The sequence below is a fragment of the Amphiprion ocellaris genome, chromosome 4 (genome assembly GCF_022539595.1).
Source record: "Amphiprion ocellaris isolate individual 3 ecotype Okinawa chromosome 4, ASM2253959v1, whole genome shotgun sequence".
Lineage (NCBI taxonomy): Eukaryota > Metazoa > Chordata > Actinopteri > Pomacentridae > Amphiprion > Amphiprion ocellaris.
The window spans coordinates 24,651,656-24,674,155 of NC_072769.1; the positions used below are offsets into that span (position 1 = coordinate 24,651,656).

The window sequence follows — 22,500 nt, forward strand, 5'->3', positions numbered from 1 at the left end:
GGTCAAGTGAGAAATGAGTCATTTTCTCATAGACTTCTGTTCAGTCAGACTTCTTCTTGCAACGGAGGAGTCGCCCCCTTCTGACTGTTGAAAGAACACAGGTTTAAAACATTTTTGCATTTGCTTCACACTCAGAATCGGATGCTATCCATTCTTTACATGGACTCTATGGATACAATACCAACCTTTAAAAGATGGAAAAATTTGAGAGCAATGAGCTACACAACAGACTAGAAAATAAGTTTGGTCTGTGACAAATTCTGCTTCCTCTACTTCATCGATTCATCAGCTAATCCAGAAAAAAATGTTATGTAAAGTGTGATGTACCACTGGTGTCACGATAGTATCCAAAAGCTTGCTTTGGTCTTGAATGACAAGTAGATTTTAAAAGGTTTTACACAAAAGTAGTGCAGTGTAGTAGTGGTAAAACAGCATCAGAAGCTACTTTTTAAAAGAACCATCAGTTTCCAGGAACAAACTCTTAGATGATTGTAGGAAATCAACAGTAGAACTCTCATGATTAACAGTGAACGTAAGAACATTTCCACATGAAGGGAACTCAAAGGATTGGGACTAAACAGCTGTAGCTCTAAGAAAACTGATCAGTGAGGATAATCAGACAAAAAGGCTTCAGTTTGCTATGGAGCATAAAGATTGGACTCTGGAGGAATGGAAGAAGTTCATGTGGTCTGATGGGTCCAGATTTACCCTGTTCCAGAGTGATGAGGGCATCAGGGTAAGAAGAGAGGTGGATGAAGTGATGCACTCATCATGGCTAGTGTCTACCAGCCTGTGGGGGTTAGGGTTATGATCTGGGGTTGGTCAGGTTCACCAACGTTATGTTCCCAAAGAATGAGGTCAGCTGATACCTGAAGATACTGAATGACCAGGTCTTTACATCAGTAGAGGTTTTCTTCATGTTCCTAGATGACGATGAGGATTCATGGGGTCACATTGAGAATGAGTGGATCAGGGAGCATGAGATGGACTGTCATCCACAGAGTCCAGACCTCAGCCCCACTGAGAACCTTTGGGATGTTCTGGAGAAGACTTTGTCCGACTCTCCCATCATCAGTAGAAGATCTTGGTGAAAAATTAATGCATCTCTGGACAGAAATAAATGCTGTGACATTGCAGAAGCTTATCAAATGAGTGCCATACTCAAAGCTAAAGGCAGTCCAACATGTTTTTTTTTTTTTGGCTGGGCAGTATATTTACCGAGGGAGTTTTTACCAGGACCGACCCAGCAGTTTCCAGTCTCTCCACAATTTTTTTTTTTTTTTTTTTTAATGTGGGAGGCTGTTAGGCGAAGCAGGGCGGTCTGTAGACAGCTCCATGGATCATCCTCTAAACATGAAGAATGTCCACCTGCAACAGCTGGATAAATATGTTTTAACCTTGCCCCAGTTGTCTCTCTCTCTCTCTCTCTCTCTCTCTCACACAGACACACACACACACAGACACGCATACACTACACATGACATAGAGCTCATGCTAGATGTAAGATGAATAAGCTGCACAACATAAATACCTGCAACTGTGCAAATGTGTACAGAGTCAGACACTCATATACCTGCAATGCAATAAAGCTTGAGAGATTTAGCACACACACACACACACACACTCACTCTTACTACTTCTGTGACCACCATGTGTTATTAGCATCAGCCCATTTGTCATGTCAGACTCAGGTGGTCTCTCTCCTCCCATTTATGGAGCTCGGGGATACAAGTGATGCGTTACATACTATTTTACGCACATAAACACCTACTGTACATGTGCACGTGTAATATATATACACACACAGAATGATACACGCTCACAGAGTTGTATTTGCGGAATAAAACACACACACGGTTGCTTGAAACACACACAGATGTGCAGAGCTGCCGAAAGGAAACAAAGTGGTTCAGCCTTTCGGAGGCTCTCAGCTTTATTAACACAACCTCCTGTGGCCTGCAACACACACACACACACACATACGTGTTTTTCTACCCCGTGGGGACGAAATTTTTGCCGTTTTCTGGAACCTGCTCGATGGGGACCTCACTTCAAACATGAATTACAGGCGTTTTGTAAGTCATAAAAAATTGATTTTGAGTCAGATTTTTTGGAGGGACCTTGGTCTCTCTGAAATCACCTTAATTATTAAAATTTCAAAAATTTGTTTTTGTCAGGTCTTTCACCCTTGTGGGGACGTTCCCATTATGTCATACCATAAACCACCAGTAGGTGTCACTTCTGTGAAGACTTTTTATTTCTATATATTTAAACCCTGTATAAGGTAAGCAGTGGAGTTTAATATTTAGAATTAATAGTTTTATTGAAAACACAGATAGCTGTCTTCTTTGCATATTTCTGTTCGTTATTTTTATGTTGAATTTGTGTATACTTACTGTTAAGTCTTTGCTGTAATTACATATTGATTAATGATCTGTGCACATCAGACTACACTAAATAAAATGTTTGTATTAAAGAGTTTTCCTTTAACAAATAATTCTGGGCAACAAGTGCACAATATTTTCTGGATATTTCTGAAATTATGTAGAATTCACAGGATCACAATTGTGTGAAATGGATAAATGAACATTGTTCAGATATTAGTTTCAGTAACCGCAACCTGTTTAATGCACATGTTTACTGTAAAGCACAAACAAGGGGCATGCAACAGTGTGGCATAAAAAACTGTTCCCACAGTACAAGCTGTAATGCTCTCAAACAAGCGATTCAGCCTGTTTCAGCCTGAAACAGAATCAGTGCTTCCAAACTTTACAGACTCCAACATAACTATGCTGTATAATAACCGTAACTAGCAGAATGAAGAATCTTCCAACTGGCAGCAACATCATAAATGTCCAACTTTACCTTAGTTGTGCAGAGTCTCTCTTTAATGCATGAATGCGGTTTTTCACATAAAATTTCACTCCCTGCCACATTTCTCCATGAGGTTCTCTCCACAGCCTGGATTTCTTCCTCAGTCCACTTCCTCCTTTTAGCTTTAGATTTTCCTAAGTAAAATGGGACAGTAAATTAATAGTCCTTTAAAAGTTAAAAATACACAGATGTGCTACGACATTAATACCAGCTCAATGCTGTCTCAAGCCATCAGACCTGTAACAGTGCTATGGCTTTTTAAACACCAGAGGAAGCTAGCCCCTTCACAACCCACTGCAGAAAACTTTAAACAGCTTACCTTCTGCTTGTTGTTGTGTGACCTCCCAGTGGCATCTTTTTATCCAACCTTCCTATTAAAATAAAAGAACAAAATTGAGAAAAACATTGGGTTTAACCCAACTGGCCACAAAATTAAAACAGGCTAACTGGTTTGAATGGCACACTGCCTCCTGAGACACATCTCTCATGTCTTGTGGCTACATTGCATCATCTAGACTAGTGTTTCTCAGTCCTGGTCCTTCAGAGCCACTGTCCAGCATGTTTTAGATGTTTCCCAGTTCAAATTAATGAATATTTATCAGACTTTTGAACAACTTCTGAACAAGCAGATCATTTGAATTAGGTGTGTTGGATGAGGGAAACATCTTAGACATGCAGGACAGTGGGTTCCCAGGACCAGGAATAAGCAGCACTGAGATTTGGTGTTTCACCTACTTCTCAAAAGTCAAGGCAAACTCAATGACAAGCAAAGCATCATGTATCATTGAAAACCTCAAACTGCTCACTCTCCTCCCTGCAGGTAGCAGGCTGTCTAGCCTCAAAGCTAGAACAACGAGGCTACAGTGCAGCTTATGAACTTTCTGATTTAAATCTGTCCTCTGAACTATTCTTAAACCTTAACTATGATATCTTGCAAAATACTACTAGTTTTGGTACGCTGCTGTTCCTGAGTAACAGATTTCATTTTTTGATATCTTAACATGTTGAAGGACAATAAACCCCGGACCCCTTGAAATAATATTACCTTGGGCTGGATATGGATCTGTTTTGTCCAGCGTCGTCTGCAGTGGATTTCTTTTTAACCCTGGATTTGTCTGCAAACACAACAGCTTTAATAAATAAGCATTTTAGTATAGAGAAAGCAGGGATTTGCATGCATGGCCTCAGCTAAGTAACATATTTAAAACTTCTAAGGCCCTAAGAAACCCAAATACATCAAAAATGTGATCAGATTATTTAGAAATTTTCAGAAGACCAATGTATGTGTGGAAGTTAGAAGGAACATAAAAGTGTTATAAGGAAATATAATCATTTAATGTACAACGCCTGTGTCCTGCCATGTTTCCTTGGTAGAATATACACACAGTTAAAGGCATTTTGACATCTAAACAAAAGTCAAATTTTTGACTCCCAGTCTCTGAAATATTAACTGAATTAAAGAAATGCATGTTTTCTGCAAGCTCATTTTATGCTGACAGAAGCTAGTTGCCTCTCAAGACGCATTGTACAAGGCTCCATCAAGAGGCACAATAATGTCAAAATTCATTGGCTCTATGAAACTGTAAAGGAAAAAAGCATGAGGATATAGCTGTAGCCAAACATGTTGCCCTGACAGGAGACTACTGGACTTGTGTAAGTAACAGTAACTTATTTTGTGTTAGTGCACATGTGATTACTGTGCAGCAATTAATTGTTTGACAGCATGATCATATACTAATTAGATAAAATTCATAAAAAATTGTTTGAAAATAATGTGCAATGGAGCAGATGATTTAATCAAAATCACATCTGGTTATGGAACGCCAGGGCATCCCATTCACAAAGCTGTTCCAGCTCTGTTACTGCCTCCACTGGGTCAAAGGTGGAACAAAATGAATCCACAACTCAGTCTCTGAGGCATTTATACAGAACACTGAGCCAGAATTAAGGAGGAATACTCCCAAAATCAAAAGGCAGTGTAAAAAAATGCCACAATTACTCACTCAACAGTCACCTCCATACCTGATGACACCTGAAGATGTAGGACCACGGTTTTAGATGAAAATGCCAGAAATTCAACTACTGCAATTACTGTAATGTTATTTTCAGACAATCGGTAAGTGGCTGTTCATTTGCCTTGTCCTCTGTTCATTACTTATATTATACCATGACCTACAGCATATTAAGTTTTATAGATGTACTTACAATGATGCTGTCTGCTCTTTTGAGCTCAGGGACACTGGTATCCTTGGTGTGGTCAACAATCACTGTACCCTCGCTGTCATTGGAGCACTCTTTTTGAAGTTTCTATGAAATAAATATGAGACGGTCAACAAAATGCACGTTTTTTACATCCACTGGTTGTGAAATCAATTAAATAGCATGCATAACATAATGTAACAGTAAAAATGATCAGGATACCCATTGAAAAATTTTAATTGAGGGTTCCTGTGGTTCCCTGTGTAGAGCATGTAGTGTGAAATATACTAGATTAAGGGCCAGTACCCCAACACTGCACATCACAGGTATCACAACCTGCTCTCATTCAGTTCAGATTACTGCAGTGTGCTGGGCATTTCTGAAAGATGCCTCAAAGATGACTTTGAATTACAAAGCTAATTTGCTGCAACTGAAGTCATAATTACTTATTATAATAAAGTTTACTCATCACGTGCTTCTGTAACAGTTATAAGAACGTGTAACTCTACTAACCGTTGCATTTAGGCGATGATGTAAAAGCAAAGTCTTCTCCCTCTCCTCGGTTAACCTCATTGCTTGCGCCTTCTCATAGCGATCTTCACAAACAACATGATGTTCTCTCAGTTTTTGAATGCGATGCATCCAACGACTTTGAACCTACAACACACAAAATATAAGTTTAAGAATGCTGTGTAGCCAAATCCCTGTTTTGTTTTTTATTTCAAGATCATATTTTTGTGGCATTTGTGGGACATTTGACTTTACAGTATGAAAGACTGGGGAACAAAAGATTTCTACCCAAACGTGAATATTTCTTTATATATATATATATATATATATATAGTATATATAGTATATATATATATATATATATATATATATATATAGATATATATATAATAACCATAGTGCTGTGTACCAGGTCTTCTTTTCGCCAAGTGAGGAAATAGAATATTTGCAGTCTGCATAACCAAGTTGAAATTCATACATGCATACAGTGTATGTCGTGCAAGAGAGACAATAAAAACAGACACAATGGTCCACTTATCGTTTTGACATTTGAGGTGGTTTGATTGATCCATGACTCCAACTCATTAACTCAGTAACATCAAAGAAAACACACCACCTTCCAGTAGCTGTCAATAGGTGTATGATAGTGGCATTGTGAATTTTCTCCAGTCTATTATTTACTGTAGTAAAGGTGAAAATGCAGCACAGAATTATTTCTTTGTTTGCACACTGTGTAGACAACAATAATGTGTGCATGTGCCACCATGATCAAATTTTTATATTCATGCATCATGAGATCATTATGTTGACACTGAACATCAAACTATTCATACAGTGTTTGATGGTCAGTTATACAGCTGACAAATAATATTGCAAACTTTTCACATTGGTTACACACCCTGTCTGCAATGCATTGTGCACATGTGTTCATCACAGGTGTGCTTCAGTGCCAATAAAACCAACACTCCCCCTTTAAGATAAAATATGTGTTATATTTAAATCTATTATGTGTAGTGAAGAGTGAAGGTGGGCTCACAACTCATTGGAATGCTTCTGAATTAGTAACTGAATTTAAGAACCAAAGATTCTTACTTCTGTCTTCTGTTCCTTCTGAAAGGCCATACTGGGCATTACGTCAGACACTGCAACAGAATTTAAGAAAATAAAAATATTTTTTAGCATTTAATACTCTAAGAAACAAGTACAAACCTCAATACCACAAAATCATCATTATAGGATGGGTTACAGCTAGTTGGTACTGTTAGTGTGAGAGGATAGAGGATATTCATTCATACCTGTGCACTCCAAGGTGGCATCAGGTGGTGAAAAAACCTGGACCGTCCTCCTGCCATCAAAAGTTCCACTTTAAGGTCCAGTTACTGATGTCATTAACACTGTGAAATGAATCTGCGCTATTTTTTAAAATTGAAATGCCTGAGCAATTTGTGGTGTTTACTGCATTCAGTTGTATTCATGAAGTCTAGACACGATAGTCTGAGTACTCACATGAGAGGACTTCAGGGATTGTGTATTCATAAAAAGTCAAACAGTAAAACTAAAATATTTTCAAATCAAATGTTTTATTGACTGACAGTGTAGATCACATGCAGCTGTCATGTGGTATGCTAATTACAGTATTAGCTCACAAACTAAATGTCATTTTTTACATTACAGCTGCACAATGTTTAAGTCTAAAATAATGAATATAGTTCCAAATCCTAACAGAGATTATCTCTGGGCAAAGCTTATACTGAGCAGATCCAGACCACACAAACACAGACCTGTTTTTCTCTGTACTTAGACTATCCATGATAGCAGTAAAAATGATCCTTTCCAGTTATCTCCTAGTGCAGATTTTTCATGAAAACATGCTATCTTACTTGTCATTGCAGCACGTGCTAATGTCAGAAGCTAGTTAGCATTCGCTAACTAGCATGTGCTAACGTCTGAAACTAGCTAGCATTAGCTAACATCCCGGTTAAATTACTGCATTCCGCTGCAACAAAGCACTCTAATGCTGTCATATAAGCGCCTACAGTATGCAGTAAACTTCACAGTATTATGTCAGGAGTCAGTAAAATATATTTACTCACCATTTCTGTGTAGCTTCTAGCTCACTGTGGTGAGAGCTAGCTGCCCTGTGACCACCTCAGACTGCCGCGTTCAGGAGAAAAGGAGCGCTTCATTTATGACACAGCTTACACCATTGAATCAATGCATGTAGTGACACAAACAGGAAGAGACTGCTGGGTCACCCCTTTCACAAAACAAACGCATCCTCAGCCCACCAGCCTGTGCAGTTTGGCTTGTAGTCAGTGAATGGGGAAAATAAATTGAACTCTGTTCTCAATATTAGCAATTTCTTAATTTGTGCCATCTATATTAATCTTTATTCATTAATATTATCATTATATTTTGTCTGTAAGAGCTTGTGGGGGCTTCTAGGGCACTTAAAACTTAAGGTTTATGTAATTTTGTGCACACCAATATGTACATACAACATGTGTTCAGCTCCTGAAGCTTTTTTATTTTATTTAGCCTTTATTTATAGAGGTAGTCTCATTGAGACATTGAGTCTCATTCTCAAGAGAGACCTAACTCAGAGTAGCCAGTAAATGGGGAAAATAAGTTGGTTTAGATATTATCTTTAGCTATCTGTATCATTTAGCAGGGACTGCTTTACTAGCTGACATCAGCAACATGGTCGATTAGCCGAACCCACACAGTTAGGTCCCTCTGGCTGAAAAACACAGTGGGGTGGGGGAAGGACATGGTCGGGGTGGGGACACCAAAAGTCCGGTTCTGTGTGACAGCTCAGGTGTTACTGAGACTGGGAGCAGGAAGAGAATGAATGGCAGCTGTCAGCTGAAATGTAATTGTACAAGGTTTAAATACATGAACAAATAAAATAATGAATTAATAGAACTCATTTCTCAATGTTACCAATTTCATAATTTGTGCCATTTATATTAATCTTTATTAATTAATATTATTACAATTTATCTATAAGAGCTTGTGGGCTTCTAGGGCTCTTAAAACTTAAGGTTTATGCAATTTTGTGCACACCAACATGTACAACATGTAACAGGTAGCAGGTGTTCAACTCCTGAAGCTTTTAACTCTGGGTAGCCATTGATGATCTCCCTCACTAGTCTCCTTCTTGCATGGTCACTCAGTTTGTGAGAACAGCCTACTCTAGGCAAATTAAAGGATGTACTATATTCCCTCCATTTCTTAATGATGGATTCAGAGGGGGCATATCATGGAAATGTTCCTTTTTCAGTGCTTGTACACTTAAATATAGGTCTCTAGCGTGTCTGTCTGTTCAAAGTAAGACAACCTAGTGAGTTTTTTGTGAGCTGACTCAGTCAACGATCATGTGATTCAACCATCCATTTAGATTCTGAGTCCCTCTGTGACATCAGAGTCTCCATGAGGATTTTACCATGCCTCCTATGAGTATTTTCATCCACAGACTTAGAGCTATCACTATGAAAGGTGCAGTTTTTCTCACAAGCACCAGACACACTAGCATTATGTTGAATGAGTGAAGAGATGGAAGAGGAGAGCAGTGGATCAGTATGACAGGAACAAGCTCTAAAACAGAGTATGTTGAACAGGGCTGTTTACACTGAGAGAGAGGGGTGCTGTGCAACTTGAGGGTATTTTCACCAAAGCATGTCACAGACTTTTCACCTGTGACCTAACCAAGTTTCCATTAAAAACACAACAGGATTACCTGTGCTAACACTTTAATTCAGATAAGATCATTTGCATGCTGTTAGCATGTATGCTTCTTCACATGCTGACTCATCTAGCTGGTCTGCTAACAGGGCTACCAGAACCAACACTTTAATCAATAATTATAAAAAGTGGATCCACTATTGCACATGCTTTTATAAATCACTGTAACAGCACTAGCCATATTTCAACATGTCATTCTCCCACATCTACCCTTACAGTACTTCTTAATGCTAGATCAATAGACTTCTTGGCCTTTGATCCAGCATCTCCTTCTCACACTGTTTGCAATGTTCTTGTCCATTAGCAACATTAAGGGAATGAGTGTCCTTGTAGTAGCAATTTCAGAAAATCCCTTTAGTCTGCTGCTTGGCTACTACAGATGGCTGAGATGGATTTAGTCTGGACACATGCAGATAAAAGATGAGGAGTAGAAGTAGATCCAGCCGGTCCCAATGACCGTTTATTGCATTAATTGTTGATGAATTACAGATAAGTTGAAATAAAATTTTAAAAAATCTTTAAACTAAAGAGTCTTTAAACAGACCTAGTTCCTTGATGCAGCCACATGGTCAAAAAAACTGCTTGCCTTCCTCAGCTACACCCAGATGCTGTGGCAGCTGCTTTTTAAGCCTTCTCCTTGGGCTCCAATTGCAACTTCCTGAGTCAGGTGAAGTTAAGACTGTCTGGTCTACTCGAGGTTGGGGTAAACACACTTATGGCCATGCATTCTCCCAAAGGCACACATGCACACTGACACTCTTTTCCATTCACATCCACATACTAATACAAAGAAAGAATGCAAGAAAATCAACAGAAATCTCTATTTGGGTCCTACAGTCCTGTTTGCTTCAGAGACATGGCCTCTCCTGATGGAGCCTTAAAGTTTCTCTATCATTTAGCGCATAGGCCAACCAAATGTACCTGCCTGTTTTTCATAACTCCTCCCAGCCTTGGTGGTTCAGGCGATGAAAGCATTTTCAGTCAATAGGCCACTATTTCCCATCAATCTTTCCCTTTTGCTAAACTCTTAGATGGCTGTTAGCCTGGCATCCAGAATCCAAGGCCTCCGTCAAAATTCACCTGAGCTTTTGTGCCTAGAATTTCCTCAATAGAAAGCATTTTCCAACAAGTTGGAGGCTCTCCTAATGGCAGGAATACATATACTGCATGATTTCCAGTCCTATAAGTTCATTGCAAGCCAAACATTTACTTGGCTATGAAGTCAAGTTTGCTGTGTGTACACTGCATGATGATAACGCTACTGAATTGGAGGCTACGCTGTGCGTCAATATAGAAGAACAAAACATTATCATCAGTCAGCATCCATTACATGACCCAGTCATAAAACTGCCAGCTAGGCAACTGCTGCAATGCACCAGGGCCCAACCGCTGTTGGGGGGCCCACCTAGCCCATCAGGACTGCATGGCAACAGAGTGCATCTGTTCAAACCTGGTATTTAAATGTGTACACTGTACTCTGAGTGACCAGACGTGATCAGCTCTCACTTAACTGTGCTGTATGCAAATAAACCAGAGAGACAGCTGTTTGTTTCTTTCTTCTAGAGTTTCTTCTTTGATTTTGTTACATATATTCATCATTATACAGCAGCAGAATGCAGATGGCACTCCGAAGAGAGAGAGTGGCACAAATTTATGCACGAGCCATAAGTCAGTTAAACAATTCCAGGTTTTAACTCATTCTTCAATGAGAATTGGTCAGGGTGTGCCAGGCTAGGTGTCTGGGGCCTTATCTATAATTGTTGTGTGCTTTCCAAACGAGGCCTGAAAGATGCATTGGCCTATTCTACTTCCCAAACCAAAGTTGGGATCTATAAAAACTGTGTTGTGTGAATGTGCACATCAGCAGAACAATTTGAATAGTTGTCCACTTCCATTCTGTATAATATGCTCTTTATTTAGCATCACAATATTTACAAGAGCCTTAAACAACCTGTTGGAGCTGTTGACAGTGGTCCTCTGGATGTTTCCAGGAGGTTTGGGTTTTTGCAGCTTGACCCCACACTCTCAAATAATCTTCATTTTAAAAGGGTTTTAAAATTTGTGGACTTCTATTTTTACTATGGAGGACTATCACTTGTTATTAGTGATAAGCCGGATATTGGGATGAAACAGTTATCCAGTACGGATATTGTACTTTTTCCAGACATGAATGTCCGCCGACTGTAACCCCTCACTATCTGTGTTCATCAGGAGACTCTTTCTGTCTGGGATGTGATTCTTGTTACTCCGTGTTGCTGTAACAGCGCTTCTCACCACGCAGTTCAGTGCTGACAGCAATTCTCATTGGTCTGACTTAGCATCAGTATAAACCATATGTTGACTTAAGAAACTATATCCAAAGGATTAAAGCCCTTTCATGTGAAAGGTTCCTTGTTTGAAACCAGGCTCAAGTTTTTATTCTAAACTTGAAACTAATCTTCTCTTTAATTTTGTAGATTGAATCTACTTTCAGCTGGAGCTCATGATGAATTACATAACCACCTCTGTAGTAGTTGGTGATCTGATTTCTGCATGCTGAATTCTGTTTATCAGGTTTTATTTTTATGTATTAGAGGGTAATGCAGCATGCTGGAGGATAGGTGGACAGATCTGAAGCTCAATTCTGAGGCTGTTCTGTGAACAGCAAAGTAACTGTAAGTAACAAATATAACAATCCCTGATCAACAAACGTTAATATTGGGCAAAAATACCACTTTAGGTCACGGTTAGTGTGACTGGTTAAACAAATGCGAATACAGATACAGATAACACTATATTCACTCATCCCTAATTGCTATTGCTTCAGTTGAATGGAAAACCTAAAAGTAGACTCAGGCACAGCATTTAACATCTAAGGTGACTTTAATGAGGGAAAAGGTCAGTAGGATCATGGTTGGGTGAGGGATTTGGTGATGGCAGAGGCAAGCAGGCAGACAGGTGACTGTTGTCTAGCAGGGTTAATGAAGGAGGGTTGCAGAATGGCAGGCAGGGTGGCAGTGAGGTAGAACAAGCAGACACAGGAAGCCTGAGACACATGGAAAAGGCAAGTTAGGCAAATCACAAAGGTAGCATGAAGAATTATATTATTATTAATACAATATCACAACTACTACCACTCTTGGGATTCCTAAAGAATGTATACTGAATGTGGTTGTATTTACTCACTGTTGGCATTCATCAGATATGAAACTATAGCTAATAAATTACTAAGGTAAAACACCAATCTACAACAACTCTTTCTACTACTAATTCAATGTACTTCCAAATATTTGAACTCAAATATCCTAAAACAAAAACATTTGAGTTTAATTCTATTCTAATATTCAACCTTTCATAAAGGTGATTCATGCATTTAAAGAATATGTCAATACATGTGATAACACATTCAACCTGTAAATTTTATTTTTATTTTGTTTGTTATTATTATTATTATTATTATTATTATATATTTAGCAATTAAATCTTGTGTATCTCTGCTCAAAAAAACACAAGGTTTAAAATGTATGCCCAACCTGCAATACTACTTTTGACCTGTAGGCGGCGCACGCGAGTGGACAATCGGTGACAAGTAGTGACACACAGAACCAGAACATCTACCTGATGGGGACTGCAGTAGCGCTGTGTGACCACTAAGGTCGCATAGAGATACACACACACACATTTTTTCAGGTGGAACAGCCCCATGAGGACTTTTGAGAAAATGTCACCAGGCATGTTTAAATAAAGTTTTGAAGCCTCTGGTGGTGGTTTGCCCGTGGGGACCTCATTTTTGGTCCCCACGGGGACACGAGTCCCCACCAGTTTGTGTGTAGTCAGGCCAAAGTCCCCACGAGGTAGCAAAAACAAGAACACACACACACACACACACACACACACACACACACACACACACACACACACACAGGAACACAGGGGCTTTGTTGTCCAGAACAAATTCCCTCTCACTCTCGCCTTCTGTCTCTCTCATATACTCACTCACAAAGGATTAGTGTGACTGAGGATTGAACTAATCTGAAACTAATCTGGTTACTGTCTCCTGTGAAATGTATTTGCATATTTGTGTGAGTGCGTATGTATATGCAGTACATGCACGCCTTTGTGTGGATGGCGTACATTTATACACACGTTGGCGATGTGAAAGAAAAGAGTGTCACTTTCTGTGTTGTTGTAGGCCTGTGTATTTATGTGTGTGTGTGTGTGTGTCCAAACGGCAGATTAGTATTGATTAATGCACACTGAATTAGTGTAGCGTATAGCGTGTAACGTATTTTAGCCAACTACCTGTCAGCAGTTGGACAGTAATCATGGATGTGTATTTGTGCATCAGATTAGAGTAAATTAATTTACCATGTAGCTGTAACACGATCTTAGTAAGCAACCTGTCAGCTAGTAGCAGGCAGGATTTCAGCTAATACATGCAGGTCAGTGGGATTAATAGCTTGTAAGATTTATAAAACAACTTCAAATCTTTTATTATCTACTTAGCTGCCAAATAGTTGATATTCATGTAAGTGTGACAGAGAAAGATCATAACATGGGATGAATTATACTACACACACTCACACTCACACACTGCTACAACCATATGTGACCAGTGTTCCTATTCTTTTGAACAAATTGTCTTACCTTCCTCACAGTTATCGCCCTTGTAACCGGTATTACAGATGCAGGCACCCATAATGCAGATACCGTGTCCTCCACAGTGGATGTCGATGCACTGGTTGGCTGGCACGTCACACTCGGTGCCTTTCCACCCACTGTAGCACTGGCAGCGGCCACGGGAGTACTGGCCGTTACCACTGCACAACACCGGACAGGCCGCTACATTAGACACATGCGGGAGGATAGATCAGTTAGACATGCTTGCTTCATAGGATGATTGAGTCACAAACGTGAATCCTAAAGTTAGCCAAAGTCTACTGCATCTGTTCAAACTACTAATTAGATGGATTCATATTAAATAAAATGCTGTTGCAATCTTGAGAACTTAAGTGTTCCTGTAAAGCTCGGATAGGCAGTACTTTTTTGGCAGCACGAGGCAAAAATTCAAAAATTACTTCTCAACATATCGCAAATCAAGTGCTCTAATTTGATTTTAGCTGTTACATTGTTCTTTGTAAAGCCACCATACTCTTTTGACAGAAGACATCGTCATTTTACCTCACAGAGTTGCTACCACCGTCTCGATCATGTGTTTAACACAAACAAACAGAGCCAATTAAGACTATGGTAGACTAACAACTCCTTGTTATTGCCAACAGATACTGTTGCTGTTGAAGAGAACAATATAACCGCAGGCCCACAGTGAAAATGGCAGTCTGGTAGCAAAATAAAGTGATGGAAATATTCTAAATTCAATGTACACTTACACTGGTATACATTCCTTTGGCTGGTCCAGATCACTAAAACGTCCTACAGCTTCCCCTACCCACATTATTTGGCTTCAATGCTGTTGCAGTGGTCAGTCAAACTGTGTAGGTAGCTGCTATTTCCTTTGAAAGAAATTATATGAAGTGTGTGCATATGATTGTGCTTGTTTGGTGTGACAGAGAAGGGATGGAGCAGAGCTGCAGGGGATATAATTACGAATTCTGTTTTTTTTTTCCCTTTTCTATTTTCCAGATTTCTGCCTTTCAGAGCTTCAAGGTCTGAGCAGAGAAATGTTTTGGTGTGGCTTTGCTTGATTGATGAACCAAGGATCAAACCACTTTCAGGCTATACAATGTAGCTGAGCACATACAGATGATCCTGTTGCAAAATAGTTTTTAAGGTCAGTGTGTTCCTTTGGTAAAGGTTCCTCTTTTATCAAAGGAATACACTGACGGAGGGAGAGAGACTGAACAGTAGCACAGCACAGCATCCAGTGTGCAGGTCACACTCACTGCTGGGATAACAACCTCGCAACAATTACTGCCTCTCTATGGGTGGCAGAGTGTGTGTGTGTGTGTGTGTGTGTGTGTGTGTGTGTGTGTGTTTACCTCGAGAGCAGTCAGGCCCCAGAAATCCTGGGAAACAGTGGCATATTCCTGAGAGACAATCACCGTTTCCATGACAATTCTGAGGACACTCCATAATCGACTCTGATTAAGGGAGAGAGAGAGAAAGAGTGTGTGTGAATAAGAGAGAGAGAGAGAGAGAGAGAGAGAGACTTCTTAAGGGATGCAAATTAATTGGGTAGGATAGATATGCAACTGTATATCTTAAGAAATAACAACCACATACATACACACAGCAGACTGACAAACCGCTCCTCTGTGGTTGCTGTAGTTACAGCCAGTCAGTCCAATCAACACATTCTAACATCCAATTACCCTGCTCTCTCTTGCTCTCTCGCTGTGCTTCTCTCTCACACCACCATTGGTGCACACTCTGGTGTAACTAAGTGGCCATTTCCTTTGCACACACACACACGCATGCACGCACGCACGCACGCACACACACACACACACACCTCCCTTCCAGGAAGAACTTTCCAATTTTCTACTACATGCTACCGTTAGATGAAATATTAGTTAGCATTAATTGAAAATCACACATCTGGAATAGTAAATGTGATCCCATCTGTGCTGATCAGCTACTGTACTCTCTGGCCAATTCATTAGGTACACGTGTTCCTTAAAGCAACTGTCTGATCAACCAGTTACACTGCAGAAACTCATTTAGGCATGTAGAAATATTAAAGAGGGTCTACTGAAGTTATCAGAATGGGAATGAGGAATTTTAAAATGGGTAATTTGATTGGTGGCTACGTGCACCAGACAGTCTGCTTTGAGTATTTCAGTAATCAATAATCTAGTAGGATTTACATGTAGGTCCATATTGAGGATTTATAGAGAATAGTCTAAAAAACAAACAAACAAACAAACAAACAAACAAACAAACAAAAAAACATCCAGCCAGTGCTGGGATGAACTTGCTTGCTGTAATAAGTCTGGATAAGGGCCAGACTGGTACAAGCTGATAGAATTTAAGAGTAATTTAAATAACCGCTCATTACAACCAAGGTATGCAGAACACATCAGACCTCCAAGCAGTAGAATACAGCGGGTACCACGCCTGTTAGCTACAGAAGGAACAGGAAACGGAGACTACAGCAGAAACAGGATCATCAAAACAGGAAAATAAAATTTTGAAAAAACGTTCTGTTCTAATGAATCTTGATTTCTACTGCGACATGTACATGGTAGGGTCAGAACAACACAAAGCATGGATCCATTTTGTCTTAAATTAACAATTCAGGCTGCTGCTGATGTATACACTACACATCTTCTAATGGCGACATTCAGCAGGACAATGTGCCAGTCACAAAGCTCAAATCATCTCAGAGTGGTTTCTTAAGCTAGATAATGAGTTAACTGTATTCAGATATTAATCCATTAGAGCAGCTTTGGGAAGCTGTGGGATGAAATATTCGCATCATGAAGATCTGCAGCAACTACATGATGTTATTACATCACTTTGGACCAAAATTTTTGAGATAAGTTCCTAGTATTGGCCTGGTCAATTGAAGGAAAGCCATATGTACCAACAATAGATGATCATTAATAGCAAATACAACTGTATGATAGAATGTTCAGTAGTTTCACTTAAATGTGTCAGATGCAAATCACCATGAAAGCACATCATGAAAACACAAAGTTCAGTTGCATTAAGATAAATGATGACTACTGCACTTTGGTAAATAGGCCTAAGAGGTAAAATTCAGAATAAACATTTTATTCCAGGCCTTCACCAGAAATATGTCAATACAAAATATCCTTAATAATTAACATTGACCAAAATTAAAGTTAAATTAGATGAAATTAAACTTCAGTGTATCATGATACAGTTTTAGCTATATGGCCCAGCCCTATTTGAGCATCTTGTTGAACCTATGTCATTAAGAACTGATCTAAAGGCAAAATGGCCCAACCCAAAACTGGAAATATGCATCTAAAGTGGCTGGTGTATAACTGTAGGTTAGTTGATCAACAAGGTTGAGGCTCACTTTCAAAAAAATCTTTACAAACACTTACAAAGCATTGCATTACAAGCATGGCTTTATTTTTCACCTGTCTGTACAAAAGACCCGATTATGTGGGCATAGTAAATTACTTGTTATTCTTGATATCCTATAACTCGACCTGAAAACAAAGATATCTGTCCAGCAATTAAGTGCTGAGTGAAGGTGGGAGGAAAAACAGCATCAGTAATAATGATGGTAATTACAAACTCAAATGCATGCAATGTTTTGCACGTTTTTGAATTATCATCACATTAACTGACATTTTCATTTGAACCTCTGTAATGACTACCAGGGATTATTCAGCTTTAACTGGTGACGCCATACATAAATAGTTATGGACTGAAGTGGAAGTGCACTGACACACTCTTACTGCAACTCACCATTCCATTCCTTGATGTGTTGTGTTTCTTGATAAAAACATGTCTCACCTATCATGATGGTATTGTAGGAGACTTGTTCTGTGTTGCGTCCATCATTGTAGAATGCCAGGTGCCAGATTCCTGTGTCCAGGAACTGGATGAAGCCAGCCTCATGTACGTTCACTGAGCGTGCATGTCGAGCTCCTACCCCAGACTCCTCTTCATGAGAACCAGCTATGTATGCGTTTACTGAGTCTGTGTCGCTGAGTGCTCGTTTGTCTTTGGAAATGAGACGACTACCGTCCAGCAGCTCCACAAAGTCATACTGGAACAGAAAAATACACAAGTCCTTGAACATATTTTGTTTCACAACAAGAGCACATACATTTCATTACCAACATCAACATTGTCCTGATGCTCTGGCAAAGAATACATTAAGGCTAAGGATAGCGATGCTAGTCAGTCCAACAGTCCAGTGATGGTATAACTAGTCAGATTTCCATGAAGTTTGCCTTGATGATTCATGACCCCCAGAGGAACTTGGATTTAAGTAACTGTAAACATTTTATCGAGCACAGATTGCAGTACTCCGCCAAGGCTGCACAGGCGTTGTATTATTTCTGATGGAAAAAATCGTTAATAAAAGATGATGTTGCGTTGAGCGCATTCGTGTGAACACATGCACCTGTACGTTATGTGCAGATACCGAATCATGTGACCTAAATATGCAGTGGAATTGATCGGACTCTGAAACACCCCCACAGGTTGGCTGTGGATTCATTTTGATTAATCACAATTAAATATCATTCATTTTTAATCTAAATTAATCACGTTTCATTTTGCATGTACAAACTCCAGAGAGAAGACAATATACTTCACACTTAAGGTGTTTATTAAACCCCTTTAAAGGTTCATGTTAGAATCCTAGACTAACGCACGCTTCACATTAATGTGGGACTTTAAGCTGTAAGTGCTTCGGTGAAAAGAAAAGTCCTTCCTGCAGAGTGTGCATATTACTGTTTGTTGGTTGACTGTTCTGTCTTGTGTATTTTTATTTATTTATTTTTTTTTTTGTATTCAAATTCCCCACCGAGAAGGCCAACATGCTGTTTAGCAGGACCTGACCGATATGGATTTTTTGAGGCCGATTCCAATATTTGGCTGAAAACAATTCTGATAACCGATTAATTGCCCAATCAATTTAAAAAACACGATATGAATAAAATAACTTCTGTTCTGGTCCCTTAACACTTACAACGACAAAGCTATGAATTACAGGCAGAACATTACTATTACTGTTTTACAATATTTTGTCCTTCAGTATTTGTTTAACTTTACAACAGAGAGGAATTTTCAAGTACAAAAATATACAATAAAGCATTAAACCTCTGGGAAATTATATAACCATAAAAAAGATAAAAAATTTAACTTTTTCTAAAGAACCATCCTGAGACTAAATTTTTGCCCTTGACTTCATGGTTTAATTTGGCTTTGCAAATAAAATTTGATTCCTTTAATCACACACCAACATAATCACTAACTCTTAGCATCACAGTTTTTTTTCCCCCGCGCTGCTGTAACACATACAAATGCTAGAAACACTAAAAACACATTATACAAGCTTGAATGAATGAGGTTGTGCCACAGATATACACATTCACTTGTCTTTTATCCAAAGTGCTAACATTAAGCTGTGATAACGGTGGCAATGCAGGAAGCTGTCTTTTACAGATAAGTGGATTAGTCTCTTGATAGAGGACATGATTTGCCACACAGAGATGTAAATGTAGTCATTAAAGGAATAGTTTAGTTTTTTTTAAGAAGCTTATCTGCTTTATTATGAACTAAAAATCCATTAAGCACTTGACCTTGCCACACTTGCAGAGTTACCAACAAGATTTGGGGTTTTGATATTTCGGGCAGGAAGGTTTATTTAGCACTTCCAGTATTTGTCAAAAATAGAAAGGCTTAATTAAAGAGCAGCTTTTTAAAACACTATATAAGGGAACTTTAATCTGTGGCAGCCATAGGTTTGACTTGATAAGATTTCTGAGACATACAGATGAAAATAAAGCTGTAGTTTCTGTTGAAGATTGCACCGGTTAAAGAGAAAACCCGTTAATGGGTTTTCTCTCTAGCAGTGGACTAGGGTGGTGCCCCAGCTTCTGTAATGAATTGTGTCTTCTTTTTTCTTTAGTGTAGCATAGTCTTTGTTTTATACAACATCTTATCTCAGGGTGATGATCCACATTATTGTCGGTTTTACCATGACATCTATTTTACTGTCCTCAGAGTAGAGTCGCCCACTGTGCTCGGCGCATCTCAGGAATAGGAACCTAACGGCGACGACATATAAAATGTGCCAAGTCACAGCCAGCCTTTCCGAAACATCAGCCCTGTGTGTTTTCCTGTTTTCAGTATGAATAGTGTGAATCTAACCGCATGCATTCTCATTTTGAAAGTCTGCCTGCAGAAACCATCAAATTACCCTTGGGCTAGGTAAACTAAGTCGGGAAAATGTTTAGTCTCTATAAACTCCCCTGTGATTTGTTGAGTCATACAGATAAGCAAACATGTAAGCTTATATGTGTATGCACACACTTTGGCATACATACACAACCAACCTGTGTATGTGAAGGTGCTAGGCCTTTGCGTCCATACACCCCAACAAGAGCATCTTTCTGCACGGAGATGTTGAATTTCAAGAACTGTGGTTGGTCAATATATAGCTGGGACCTCCAGAACACACCTTGGATGAAGAACAACAAACCAGCAAGAGTCATTATCAGTAATTGAAATATTTAAAAACTCAGTGATTGACATTTAGAATGTGCCCATCTGTCTCTAATACATCAATCATTATGCTCACACACACAAGAACATACAGAAGCCATTGATTTGAGACCCCAACACACAAGTTTACATTTTCCTTTTAAAAACCACTGCATTTCTAAGTTGCTGTGTTGACATTTATTATTCATCACTTACATATTTTATCTCCTGGAATTGCTGCTGATGCAGCACAGTGACTTACTGATGCAGTTTTTCCTTAAATATATGTCATGCTTTAAACATCAGAATGAAATCTTTTGCACACAGTCAAAATATTTAATCTTAAAAGCCTGTTTCTGAGAGAGGCTCAGAAAAAAATGTAAATAATAAACAGCAGCAGCCAACCGTCTTTAAAGGCAATTTATTTCCTCATTAGCACATTTTAAAGTGCCATAGAGTAGCATTCCATATTTATAACATCACATTTTAAATAATCAAAAGTCATGATTATTACAATATGCTGTAGTTCCTCTTGATGTTAGTCATACATTTAATTACCACATTCAACAGCTAGAGCTGTTTTTATTATCTACTCTGCCCTCACTGATATAAACGAATGAAATAACACAGTGTGGCAAAGTGTGATAGCATGCGTTTGGAACTAACCTGGTGGGACGTCTTGTATGGCTCGTCTCCCCACATCCACCTCTCCTGTGTCTATGGTGTTGTTCTCTAGAAGAAACATCTTGCCTGCAGAGCGTTAAAAACAAAACAAAACAAAAAAACTGAAAAACAGATCAAACTGAGAGTCCACAAAATGTATATAATTCTGTTTCTCATTGCAAGTAATAGTCCTTCTGCAAAGGGGAAAATACAATTTCAAGCAAAGAATATACTGGCAGTAGTTTTATCTGTTCCAAAGTGCTGGCATCGGCAGATAAACGATTACTATTGAACGCAGACTAGAGAATGGCTTTTCTGCACTTCAGTATGAGTGTTTGTTTAGAAAGAATAATAGGAGGCACAAGATCTGATTGTCCAGTTTGTCGGGCCATTAAATTTCAATATAATGTCACTGAACGTCTAAACTGAGACCTGAGTCTATCTAGAAAAAAAAATCTGCTTTCATATATGACAATAACAAAACTAGCATTCATCATATGCATCTCTGAACACATACCATGTCACCCCATCTTGTATGTTCCAAGTGCTCATTCATAAGTCAGTAGTGTTACAATGAAAAATGTTGAGACAATTGAAATACCACCTCAGTGTGAAATCCCTGGAAAGCTTTGATGGCAGTGCATTACAGTGAACACTGAAAGATATTTACCGTTTTTACTGATTCTACTGCATTAAAAGCTTGCCATAGAAGAATCATGGGTTGTATTCGTCTTGGTGAACAGTAAAACATTTTGGTTAAGTAGGGCAACATTTTAGTCAATGAAACTGGAAGCTGTTATGTAAACTCTGAATGTAGACACACCTGTGTGTATTTCTTTAGTGTCTATCCAGTCTCTGTACAGTGACGGTAGAAAGATGGAATGGTTCCACTGCTGTTCAGTTTGTAATTTCATAGGCCTTTCCTGTTCATAACATTACACTTTAACAGTTTCAGTCATGACATCTGTTCAGTAAACCAACACTGACTCAGACGTGTATGTGTGTGTGTGTGTGTGTGAGAGAGAGAGAGAGTATCTATGTAATATTTATGGTAGTTTAAACATTATGCACATTTGTTACACCAGTGAGTTGCAATACAACACAAGTCACACTCATGCGTCTTTATTTGTAACGAAGAACACTCACTTCTGACCTCTCGCTCAGTTCTACTGAAGTTAATAGCTTGTAACACAATACCTAACTGTCTCGCACACACGTCATGACAGGAGCTGAGCATTTTGTTCCTAACATCTGCAAAAGCAATTGAGGGCTAACACTGGCTAAGAGAGTGAGAACCAAACTTCAGCGGTCTGTGTCCTTAATTTCTCTCATTTGTCGAGCAGAAAATTTAATTCTGAGTCCTTTTGCTCTTGT

At 39.0% G+C, this 22,500-nt stretch overlaps 1 protein-coding gene across 13 annotated transcripts in view; it reads right to left on the reverse strand.

Annotated features, from left to right (window-relative positions):
- LOC111562847 (teneurin-3) overlaps nucleotides 1-22,500 on the reverse strand; it is a 391,758-nt gene that overhangs the window by 117,986 nt on the left and 251,272 nt on the right. For all 13 annotated transcript variants that reach the window (XM_055010067.1, XM_055010068.1, XM_055010071.1 and 10 more), the window contains 5 exons: nucleotides 21,130-21,213; nucleotides 20,316-20,440; nucleotides 17,761-18,016; nucleotides 15,306-15,407; nucleotides 13,954-14,148 (listed from right to left, as the gene is read on the reverse strand). In XM_055010067.1, coding sequence (XP_054866042.1) covers nucleotides 13,954-14,148; nucleotides 15,306-15,407; nucleotides 17,761-18,016; nucleotides 20,316-20,440; nucleotides 21,130-21,213 — 762 coding nt within the window. The remainder of the gene's footprint in view (nucleotides 1-13,953; nucleotides 14,149-15,305; nucleotides 15,408-17,760; nucleotides 18,017-20,315; nucleotides 20,441-21,129; nucleotides 21,214-22,500) is intronic.